The 12680-nt window shown below is 42.0% G+C and overlaps 2 protein-coding genes across 2 annotated transcripts; both read left to right on the top strand.

Annotated features, from left to right (window-relative positions):
• Window positions 1-1459: 1459 nt before the first annotated feature.
• LOC308154536 (uncharacterized protein) lies at window positions 1460-3439 on the top strand (the record flags this gene model as incomplete). The annotated part of the gene is made up of 1 exon (XM_080527682.1): window positions 1460-3439. The coding sequence occupies one exon, from the start codon at window positions 1460-1462 to the stop codon at window positions 3437-3439; it is 1980 nt and encodes a 659-aa protein (XP_080383808.1).
• Window positions 3440-10973: 7534 nt separating this feature from the next.
• On the top strand, window positions 10974-11969 carry LOC308154537 (fibronectin type III domain-containing protein 11-like; the record flags this gene model as incomplete). The annotated part of the gene is made up of 1 exon (XM_080527683.1): window positions 10974-11969. One exon carries the CDS (start codon window positions 10974-10976, stop codon window positions 11967-11969), a length of 996 nt encoding a protein of 331 aa, XP_080383809.1.
• Window positions 11970-12680: the final 711 nt, after the last annotated feature.

Raw genomic sequence — 12680 nt, forward strand, 5'->3', positions numbered from 1 at the left:
TCGACCACTTTTCCGGAAGTTCGTTGGCTATGTGAGTCGTACAGATATATGACAAAGATATCATAAGAAGCCAGAGACACAACTCTGCCCCGCATTCTCTACCAGGTGACATCTGACGTTATGCAGACAAAACCATATTTTTTGTTTTGTTTTGTGATTTTTTTTTACTGGAAGGCAATGAGACAGAGTCGCATTTGTTGGGGAAAAAAACAAAACGATGTTTTGCTATGGTTAATTAAAGGATTCGTATTTCGTATTTTTCGTATTTCGTCTATTTTATAATAGAACCCGGACCCTATGTCAAATATAATGGGCGCGTTCGTAAATTCGTCGGAACGCACACTGGGTTCGACGTCATAACGGAACCAAATCATTTGATTGGACGATTGAGCAGTCACGTGGCCGCTCCGACGTTCTCAGAGCGAGTTTACGAACGCGGCCAATGTTTTAGAACGACACAGACACTTTGTTACTCGCTTGGTTTTGAGAAACTTCCATCAGTCCTCATCAGTCTACAATGGAAGACATGGGGGCACATTTGCAACTTCGAATAAAGGAAACTGCAAAAACGCTCAAATATGTCATTTGTTAAACTGCAAAGCTGTCAGTATAGTGATGCAGGTCTTCAGATGTACATTATGGAAGATCTATTATATATGTTTATCAGCCAAATGAGTGAAAATATAAAATATAGCAGTCTGTCACACTACCGCAATAAAATGTAAGCTCCTACTTCAATCCTTATAAAAAAACTGAATGAATCATTTAAAGATCCTTTACAAGGCCAACGTAGACGCCTCAAGAGTCATTATCAGTAGTATACGCAAATTAAGACATTGGGGTGTTATAATAACAGATCTGAAACCTGTGCTTTTGCCAAATGTGACATCAATAGTGTGGTATTTGCTTTAAAAAGTGGGGCATCTATGTGGGCCGTTTATCATGTAGTTTACAAAGTTTTTTTAATGAACAATAGAAATAGAAAGTGGTATAAAAACACTGATTTTGTATTACATTGGTACATCAATAAGCTATAATAATAATACATATAATATAATATCGTGTTGCTTTCAGCCTGACACAGTGACACGTACCAGGATCCAAAATGGACACACGCGTCACAGTTTCTCAACCCTTCGGTTCGCTCGGAGCGGAGATTTTTTTTCGCCCATAGATATAGCATGCATAGATCAGCCCTCTTCTGTACATAACGGTCACCCTCCGTTCCCTCTGTGTGGGGTGACCGCTCTACCTCTCACATTCTGTACGGAATCCTCCCATCGCTGAGTCAGTGGTGCGGCGCTGCTCTGCGCATTTATGGGACAGGTTAACATAGGACACTGGGTGTGTTTTATTCAACTCCGTTCATATATATCATTATCAGAATGAACACTATAATGTTCCGGAAACATAAGTGTCTATAACCATTTGATGTTATCCAACATCATCATCCAATGCGATGGCGACCGAGTGCACCCCAGAAGCGCTTGTCCTGCAGTTCCTAACAGAACGAGGTGGCAGGGTGACAAACGTGGAACTGATGGACTACTTTAAACCCATGTTCCCAAACGATCCCGACAAGAAGGCAATGGCGAGAGAGAGATTCAAACGAGCGGTGGACAACGTGGCATTTGTGAGAACGGAGAACGGAGTGAAAACGGTGTGTTTAAAGAAGAAGTACAGGGGCTCGGTGAAGTGGATGATGGACACAGATAACACCAGCGGGTCATTGGGGAAAGCTACGGGACAAACGGACAGCCCTGTCAGTGTCAGTGGCGTTGAGACCGTTGTATTAACCGTTGAGACCGTTGAGACAGATATGACACCTCCAGGATCTGACTCTGGAGAGCACCGAGGCTGTTATGCAGAATATGCAGTAAACGATGAGGTACAACAAGAAATACCAGGTCCTGGCTCAGGTTACGGAACTGACACTGCTGCCAGAGGAGGAGTGAAGGAACAACAGCCTCACATTGCTGAAATACCTTCGCAAGGCAGAACTGGGGGAAGAGGTGAGTCCACAGAGTCTCTCAGCCAACTTGAGTTGGTTCAGAGTAATAATATTAGTTTCTCCCACTCCTCCTCCGACGCCATGGGTAATGTGTTAGGTAGTAAAGGACAGGAGGAGAGAGAAGAGAATGCAATAGAAGAAGGCAACCAGAGGAGCACACCTGACGTGCCAGAGATAGCAGTGATCCAGGCGTCCCCCCTGCCTGTGGCCGGGGGTGGATCTATGTTCACACTACCTGGACTTCCATTCATGCAAGCGAATAGACCGCCTTTGGGACAGGAGGGTGGCTTTCTGAGCCCGACACTTTCTACAGACGGCGCAGGAAGAACAGCAGGAAGTGAGAGTGAACATGTCTCCTCAGGTTTAGGGTCAGGTTTAACCCAAGGGAGCAAAGAAGCCAACTTTTACAGTGCTCCATCAGTGACCAGACGCAGGACCTCCAGAGGGTCCCAGCGCAGCTTGGAGTCCAGCCACCCGTCAGAGGACGGGCCAGAGGAAGGAGGACAGTACGACTCCCTGTCTGGAAGTGACGGCAACACTCCCAGAGGGAGCCGGAAGAACTTCCTGGAGCTTATGATGAACAGTTCACCCCAGGTTCGCCGCAGCATGGTGCTCAGGAACTCTGTCTACCTGTCTGCGAGGGGTCGGGACCCGCCTAGGAGCGACAGTGACTCGGCCTCTCTGGTGTCCACCACCTCAGAGGAATACGGTGAGTTACAAGTCACACTCGACCCGTTGGAGCACGAGTGGATGATGTGCGCGTCGGACGGCCAGTGGGAGAGTCTGCATCGCCTCCTGGCCTGCGAGCCTCATCTGATCATGAAGAAGGATTTCGTGACGGGCTTCACCTGCCTGCACTGGGCCGCCAAGCAAGGCAACCAAGACCTGTTGGCACTTATTATCAACTTTGCCCAACAGCACGCGGTGCATGTCAACATCAACGCACGGTCCAGCGCCGGGTACACACCTCTCCACCTGGCCGCGATGCACAACTGTGTCGAGGTGATGAAGTTACTCGTCGGGGCCTACGACGCAGACGTGGAGGCCAGAGATTATAGCGGGAGAAAGGCAAGTCAGTATCTCCCGACTAGTGTGGCAGAGGACATACGGGACATCATCGGGGCGGGTGGTGGTGGTGACTCGGACTCGGAGAACACCGATTACGGGGACGGGGGGCCGCGCTGGAGGTTGTCGAAGGTTCTTCAGTCCAAACTGGTGAACCACAACGAAGACGACCCAGGAGACGGACCGGGCCTGGCCAAGCAGAAGCCCCTCCGCCGGAAGTCGTCCTTCAGCAGGATGAAACCCAGACTTCAGAAGATCCGGACACAGATAGTCCACAGCACGTCATTCCGCGAGGCACAGGAGCTCGAGGGGTCCGTGAGAGGCTTGTTGATATCCAGACCCAAGTCCAATCTCTTTGGGTGACACATATCTACCCACATCAAAGAGGACATGATGCCGCTGGACTGACAACATGCCACATAGTCTGATGTTTAGAAATATATCTATTTGTTGGACACTGAAGCAATATATGCTAATATGGCCTATATTGACTAAGAATAAGATTACACCTACTCATTGTCATCACAATAGAGTAAGCTAATGGCTGAGTAGTTAGAGTTTTGAAGAAGCTTGCTGAGATGAAATCAAATATACTGGACATGAAGTGATTGGTTAAGTAACTGGCCAGATTGTCACCACGAATGAGGCTTAACATTTCTGTTTAAAATGGGCCTACGCCTCTTATTGCAGTGGTTTGCATTACTAAACATTGGTAAATGTAAAGGTGCATGTGTTTAAAAATATAAATATGACTTGGTGCCTTAAGCCACTGTGAACAATCTGCTTTCATTATCCTTGGCAGGCATGTTTTCTCACTGTTAGGGATGGTATTAAGAAAAAGGAAGCTCACTCTAACTCTTTTTTATAGGTGTTGATATTGTTATTGATCAGTCAAATGCCTCTGTGTGGATAACACTGGTTGGACTTTCCACCAGTCCAACCAGTAAAGAGTTAAGGTGGGTATTTACTTCCTCTTGGCGTTCAAGTACAGATCTGAGGCAAGTGTAAACTTGTCCTTAAATCTGTAATCTGGATAAGCCTGAGGAGATTTCTGTGTCACAAGGTGCGTGGCACTCAACACATGTACAACTGTTCGCACGTACGCTGCTGTAATCATTTGCAATCCAAGTGCTGTTGGGGTCTGTTTACTCTCGGATCTGTTATGTTTTAGATCAGGTAATGTTGGCATCTTGGATAAAGGTGAATTTTGAAATTCAAATGAAATGAATTAGGCATGAAAAGTAATTGATTTCAAAAGTTCACTTCTGAAAACGAGAGCATACAAGACATGCAGGCCTAATTCTATTACTATGACTTGATCATTCTATCGCACTAACCCTATTGTTGTGTGCAGACATGTCATACATAGTCCACCCAGTGATTTCACATACACCGATGGTTTTGCAATGTGTCAACAAGCCCTAGCTTGCTGTCTGAAGAGAGCCATGCTCAACTGAGAGTACAATAATGTGGACCTGACTCTCACACCAAACAGAGCTGACTCTCAGTCACACCAAACAGAGCTCTCCTGCCTTCTGAGTTCTCTAGCTCACTGCTTCACATTGATATGTACCACTGCACTGTTTGCATTCCCCTTCAGTAATATTATTTGGTTCAGGGTCAGGTTGTAGGCTATGCATTTATAGTGGTTTGCTGTGGTGAAGGGCATATTGTCTGCTACCTTGCGCAGTCATTTTCCTGAACAAATGTCAGTACTGTCTGTCTCATTTGTTTTTGCTCCGGTTTGCACTGATTTCTACTAGCTCTAATGATTACTCTAATGCACTTTGTTTGTACTTGCATGGTTCTTTCATGGAGAATGGGTTAGGGTTTCCACCTACTACAGTGAGTTAGAGGTAGACCGACTGTAATAGTTAATAGTTCTACCTTTTATAATAGCGGTAGTCTAAACTCTAAACTCTAAACCATCATGGATGAATGTGAGTCTGTTTTGACCTCTGTTTCCAGTCAGACAAGGGGCTGGATTTACCCTTCATGACTAAAGTCTCGACCAACTGACCCGTCACATTATCAACATGTAATTCAGTTTATCCTCAAGATGGCACTGCAATGTGCCTCAACTCTACAAGGCAGTTGGGAACGGATTTTCACATTTCTTAATCTAAATCCTCTTCGATTTTTAAAAAACTTTATTTTAATTTTGTAACCTAGTTGACATGTACATTTTGTATACATTCTGCATCTATTTTCATGCTGCTCCCCCGCAAAATAGATGTAATTGATTGAATTGTTTTGTTTTGCATAATATTATGTTACCGGTACTTACCTGTATGCAATTCTGTTTTTTATAGACGGGCCTACAAGCTGCTAGTTCTGACACTCAAATGGCTGGAACATAAAAGTTCACATGTGATGATGATTTCTAATTAATTCCACTTTTTGATCACCAAATGTTTTATTCTAGATTAGAATGTCATACAACAGCTAGTCTCACGGGATTAGATTCTGGGTTCTGAGATTATACAACTGACATGCCACTGGTACAATCTGTTATTACATTTTTGTAATAACTACATTTTTGTGCTGCTATTATAAACAGCAGTTTCAAACAACTACTGTTTACTCTGACGTTATCCTGCTTAAGAAATAAACATGTCATTGTCTAATAGAACTATGTATTGCTCAATGTACTGCCTTACAAGATGAATGTTTTTCTATTAGACTTGTTAAGAACACAAAAACATTTCATAAAAGGTATTCCTGGTGGATGAAAATCCAAAATCATTGTCTCATATCCTTATCTCATCTCTATTTTCACCTTTTTATCTGAGCTAAAAGGATTGTTATATACTGTATATATTTACACCAAAAGCTGTTTTTCGATCATATTGATAGATTATTTAATCGATCATCCAGTACATCTGTAAGCAGTTAGCCTCATAACCACACATAGGACAGTTCCACCTTGTGAAAAGTCACCATGACATTTTTCCAAAGGCCTCACAAACAAGGCTTTCACTACCTGTGCTCTAAAACAAGGCAACGACTCAGGGTTTGTGCTGGATATGTTCACTCCTCATATATCCCAGGCAATGTATATTATATTCATGTCACTGATTCTTTTGTTTTGTTTTTTAAATAAATGTATATTAATAGCCTATTATAACACGATCATTTTAGTTTTCTTCAATAAGGATTGTGAGACTGGGATAGCAATCCCTCACCTATTTTGTGCCAAGACTTATTGTAACCGTCACCTTATAATGTAGCACCTCACTGTGAAGGGAGATATGATTGTGTTTGACCTTGAGTTCATGGTACATTATAGACAGACAGACAGACGAGTAGATTGAAATAACCTGACCGGTCAAACTGTAATGGGATGTGAAGATACTGATGTGTCAAACAAGAAGAGAAGATCAATGTTTAGACCTTGTATTTTAGGGCTTGTACATGTTGGACAGCTTGACGACCTGCTGTTCCCAACCAATATTAACTATTAGATTCGATTAGATTAGATTAGTTTAAACTTTATTGTTATTGCAGAGTACAAGTACCAGACAAGGAAATGCAGTTTAGCACCTAACCAGAAATGCAAATAGTGATAAAACATGATATTAAAATAAAAATTATAGACACGGATACAGGATACAGCTAGGTACAGTAGAGCAGAACAGTACGGTAGTTAGAAGTATATACAGTTGTTATTATTAGTAGATGTAGTAGTTAGTTATTATGTAGATGTTGTACATCATTTAAGAGATTTGAGGCAGAGAGGCTAGTAGTATTGCAAACGGTGGGAGTTTGATGTTCCAATGGCTGACTTGGGGAATGTACTGTGATGGGGAGGAGTTCCACTACATGTAGCTCAACTATTAGTTTATCTTACATTTGTTGGTGGTAGTTAAACTAAATTAAAATCTGAGTAGTGTTTTCAGTAGTTAACTACTTGTTTTGCCATGTACGGGGTATTTTAGACCTTAACGTTTAAAATCCAGCAATCCGATTTACAAGGTCTAAAAAGGTCTTAAACTTCAGTTATTTGGTCTAAAAATTAGGTGCTAGGTATTAAAAATGAGATGAGCTTATCCTGCAAGGAAATCAGTCCGAACACATCTATTTACGTGGAAATTAATCAAGCTGGAACCCCAAAAATGCCAATTCGCTTCCTTTTTTGTCTCTATGGCAGGGAAATCCCTAATTTCATCACCTCGAGGATGACAAAAAGCTATCATATGGTGTCGTGAGACAAGGTCTAAAATTATATTCAAAGAGGTCTTAAAATGTCTTAAATTTGACTTGTTGAAACTTGTAGGAACCCTGCATGTAGCACTGTAGTGAGCTACTGTAGTGAGCCACTTCCCACTAGTAGTGCTACATACAAGCCTCCGGGCTAAAACCCAGAGGCTGACAGACAGCTATATCCCCCAAGCAGGCTCCTGGAGAATGAATGAATGAATGAATGAATGGTCTTTATTGTCATTGCTACAGTACAGGTACCAAACAACGACATTTGGGAGGGGGGGCTCCCCTGGTGTTAGGAAAGAAAAAAAAAAGAAGGGAAAGGAGCTGGTTTACATAAATAAAGGCTATGTACACTATCCACTATACTATACTGTACAGATAAAAGAAACACACTGTAAGAATACAAAAGACTGCCACACCCTAACCAACCCCACCCACAATACACAATGTAACATATTACAGTATTATAACTACAGCACACTACTGGATTACCTGTATACCATTGGACTATTGACTACCGTACTGTATTGTATTATATTGCATTTCATATCATCGTACTCTGCACAGCATTTTTGCACTGAAGCCACTGTAAAAGCAATCACTTTACTACATTATCAATGTAGGGTTACTTTTTAAATTATTATTGTGTTATTATTGTGTTTTTTTGTATCTGAATGCTGCAATGTCAATGTTGAGGAACCAAAGCCAAATAATGTTACTCTTGTGTACTTGCAGTACAGTAAGATGTACCGTATTCTCCGGACTATAAGTCGCATCAGTCAAAAATGCGTCATGAAGAGAAAAAAACCATATATAATAACCATAAGTCGCATATAATTGTCACAAGCCTAGAGTGGCTGTAGACCGTAATGTTTACTCCTTTGTTCATGTCAGTCAGTATGAATTAACATTTAAAAACATGTTCAATTATATACAGTATATTTTGATATACAAGTCGCACCTGACTATAAGTCGCAGGACCAGCCAAACTATAAAAAAAAGTGTGACTTATAGTCCGGAAAATACGGTAATAGCGATTCTGATTCCCACACCACTGATATAAGACTTTGGTCTCAGATGGAATTGGCATGGATTTACAGCAGACTGTAGAAGAACCTTCAGTCCTTCCTCATCATAGAATAGAAAAGGAAGATGACGAGATGTACTAGTACTCTCTGTGCCTGAAGAGCTGCTCTCTGACACACATGAACTGATGGATCAGTCATCAGTCCTTTCAAAGGAACACTATGGGTGTGTAATGTGGACATTGTGTAACAATGTCCTAAAATGACTCAGCTCCAACCATTATTACTCTGTAGGAAGGCTTTCTCCCACAGGTTTCAACATGTTTAGGCATTTTTGCTTATTAAAATGCATATTCAGATAACCCATATCGAGAAGTTCTTCAAAGGCTTAATTATAACACATGAATGAATGAATGAATGGTCTTTATTGTCATTGCTACAGTACAGGTACCAAACAACGAAATTTAGGAGGGGTGGCTCCCCTGGTGTTAGGAAAGAGGAAAAGAAAAAAAGAAAACACTTACAAGAAAAAAAAACACAAGAAGGGAAGGAGCTGGTTTACATAAATAAAGGCTATGTACACTATCCACTATACTATACTATACAGATAGACGACTAGGGTTGTCATATTGCACATAGTGTTATTGCACATTTATTTAAAGTGTCGCAGTTTGCAGGCTTGAAATGTACATATTTGTGCCTCAGCACTACACCTGATTTTTTCAGTCCAGCAGCTGCCATCAATCCGTCCAGACTGTCCAGGGCCCAGAACCTAGGTCTTTGCTGTGTTCAGGGCCTGGATGGCCCTGGGGTAGAAGCTGTTCTTCAGTCTGTTTGTCCTTGCGGCCATGGTCCTGAACCGCCTTTTGGTTTTCGATTAAACTGCTAGCAATGCAGAATACACTGATTAACATAAGGTGAGCGAAATCAGAACAACAAAGAACAATTCAAAGAACTTGAAAATAAACAACTAGAATAGTCATTAATTTATTGTAGATTTTCATTATATTTTGTCTGTCCAAAGAACCCTTCTTTATGATGTTAGGACAAACACATGAACAGTTCAGTATCACTCCATGACCTGAAACTATTCAATTTATTACAACAGCACAAAGACATAGAACAACAAAAAACGAAACAAGGCATCATTCACAGTGATTGTGGTAAAACATTTGTGTGCAATATAATCAATAATTGAATCAATAATTGAATTAATAATATAATCGAACCCAAGGTTGCCCAACCTCACTCATGCTCATCCCAAGGTTGACAACATGGTCGATCACAGTTGCTCTCTTCTTCCTCTTCCTCGTCCTCTCCTTCTCCCCCGTCCTACTTCACCTCTTCCTCTTCCTCTTCCTCCTCCTCCTCCTCCTCCTCCTCTTACTTCTTCACCTCCTTGTCCTGTTAATTTCAAATGCAGTTAACGTTTTGATTTAGGACCATCTTGATTGAGGCCATTCCTTGAAAAGAGGAAGTCATTAGTTTGTCATAAATTGAATCAAATTAGTGAATAATGGACTCACATGCTCTGGAAAGTCCTTTTTTCCATAGATAATGTTTACCTAACCATATTTGTTTGGTGCTATAATGAACAGATGCTTAAAACGAATAGCTGGGGCTCAAATGTATAGCTTAAACAATTCTAGCTGTTATTGTTAAAATCAGAGGGTCAGATTGATAGTGGTTTCATACTGCCTCCTGGTGGATCTCCATAGATGGTGCAGTCACTGTCCACCTGCCGACTATTTAATTTCGTCACCGTCAAAATAACACACCTGCCATTATACACACCATGTGACTATACTATATATATATATAGACTATATTTTCGAATGCCGTATATTGTCCGCATGGGATTGTTAAATGAATTCCCATTTCGAGTTTCTATGCTGAATCGTTGCGGAATTTGCTCCAGAAAGAGAGAGACATTTCAGTCATAATATTCTCAAGAACATAGTACTAACTAGGGTATTATTTGATGGACTTTGGGACTCTGGAAGGGGGCCAGTCGAATTGATAACTGTTTTTTATTTGATTAAAATCGCACACATTTTCTATTTAACTGCACACATTTTACAACATCTTTAGACATATTTTAAGGCACAGTGAAGTATGTAAATACATCCGATATGATGTGGAATGTTTATGCCCAGTGTCAATTAGACCTTTTAGTCCTCGTTCACCATGCATCATCAGTAGAATGCGACTATGACCTCACCCCTTCAGCTCGTAGCCATGGTAAATCTGATATACAGATCAAAACAAAACATGTGGACACTGTCAGATGTTTATACTTAAAATATAAATATACCTAACATATGTACGTGACGCAGACGGCACTAGACAGCGCAGGTAACAAGCTATGCATGCATGTTCAACAATGTTGAACAAAAACCTCATTTTTGTACACTAGCCTTTGCAATTGAAGCTGCCTTTATTCTTTTAAATGTGTTTTACAGTTTTCTACTTAGATTTTTGTTATATCTGTTTTATCTGTACATTTGTAACTTTGTAACAATGTTTTTAAAATGTGCTATATAAATAAAGTGTATTCATAGTATATTATTATATTAAATGCAGGCTTATCTGAGAGGAGAAAGTTAGCTTGAAAAATGGATGCAGAGGTTTTCAACATAGTGTATCTGCGTTACTTTGCAGTTAACATGAAAAGAATAAAGGTGACCGTGAAGACGCCCTGTGGCAGCACTGGCCAGAAAGGAGACAACCCCCAAGTGTCCAACCACTCATGGACCACCTTCATGGACACCCGCCACCAGATCCTGCAGCTACTCTCCACCGAGTTGTCCCCCTGCGCCCTCAAGGCCCGTATCAACCACCTGGACCTCCTTCAGAAGTGCTCCTTCTACCTGGATGTCAAGCAGCAGGACCAGCCATCCTTGGCTCAGGACCTGCAGCAACAGCAGCTACAACTGCAGCCGCAGCAGCAGAACTACTTGCCCCCCGCCACCTTCTTTCAACTCATAGACCCTTGGAAGCTTGCACGCATGAAGAAGCTTGGAACCAGCCAGGTGAAGATCCAGCTGAGCCTCTTGGAGGAGCTCTGTGAGCTGATCTGTAAAGGCAAGGAGGAGCTGGAGGCCATGCTGGAGCTAACAGGCGACCGGTCGGACGTGTTCTCCCTCGTTCCGGAGGACGCTCCCTTGCGACGAAAGGTGACCCAGCTTAACGAGGCCCTGCTGGACTTTGACTCCCGGGTGGCGCCTGGCAAGCTGCACCCCAAGATCCGGCTCATCCCCGACTGTGGCCGCAGCACCGTGCAGCTGTATCAGCTGTTGCTGACCGTCAAGACGCCCGTGCTGTTTGACAAGGTCCAGTCAGAGGCGTTGAGCACCAGCGCCAAGCTGCACTGGTTCGTCTCTGGGCAAGCGCCCCAGGACCCGCGGGAGACGTTTCAGATCTCCTACAAGCTCTTGCAGCCGGCCAACGCAGAGGAAGGGAGCCATCTGGGAACGGTCACCTGTACCGCCTACTCCTTTCTGATCGGGAACCTGCTGCCTGAGAGGTGCTACGAGTTCACAGTCAAGAGGGAAGACGGCCTGGACCAGGTCTACGGTCACTGGAATGACACCCTTATCCTCAAAACCACTGCGGGGTCCATGGAGAGCCGGGAGAGGATGACGAGGCTGTTTCTCTGGTAGTGTGTTGCTGCCGTTAATGCCTAGCTATATGAAATTAAAGACGTTTAAAAAAATATATGATTTTAATTAAAAAAAACATGATTTTTACATTTGAGTGCAGTGGGGGTTTGAATGGTTTTGAGAATAAGGTCTGATTTATGCATGGTGTTTGTTGTTATGTGCTTATCCTTGGTAGACACAATCACACTATTGGAAGACATGTGGACGTGGTTATAACACCCTACACAGCAGACATAAGCTGGTTAGAAGACATGTGGTATTGCATCTGTGTGCTTGCTTGGGATTGTTATTCACAAACCCAGCAGTCTGATGTTTAACTTAACAAACTGTGTTTGGGTCAATGACGTGACATGTACATTTTGTGTCCGAATGTAATATTTTCTAAAATTAACAATTAATATATATATGTATACATTATGTTAACTAACACTATTTGCTCTCCTTTATTGAATACACAAAGAGTTTATGGTGATTTTTTTACAATATCAGGCACTTTCAGCTCTTTAATGGGTTAAAGGTCATTCGGTACAACCGTCCGAAGTCCGAACACAAATGCAACCAGCTAATGTGCCATTAAAATATCTAAAATGATATTACAACTATTATATAAACATTCTGGCATGGTTTTACACGGGTTTATAACAATATACTGCTAAATGGTTAAGGATTTTTAAGTAGAAATGAGAATGTTACAACGTAGCTATGCGGGAT

The sequence above is a fragment of the Nansenia antarctica genome (genome assembly GCF_963989245.1).
Source record: "Nansenia antarctica genome assembly, chromosome: 3".
Lineage (NCBI taxonomy): Eukaryota > Metazoa > Chordata > Actinopteri > Argentiniformes > Microstomatidae > Nansenia > Nansenia antarctica.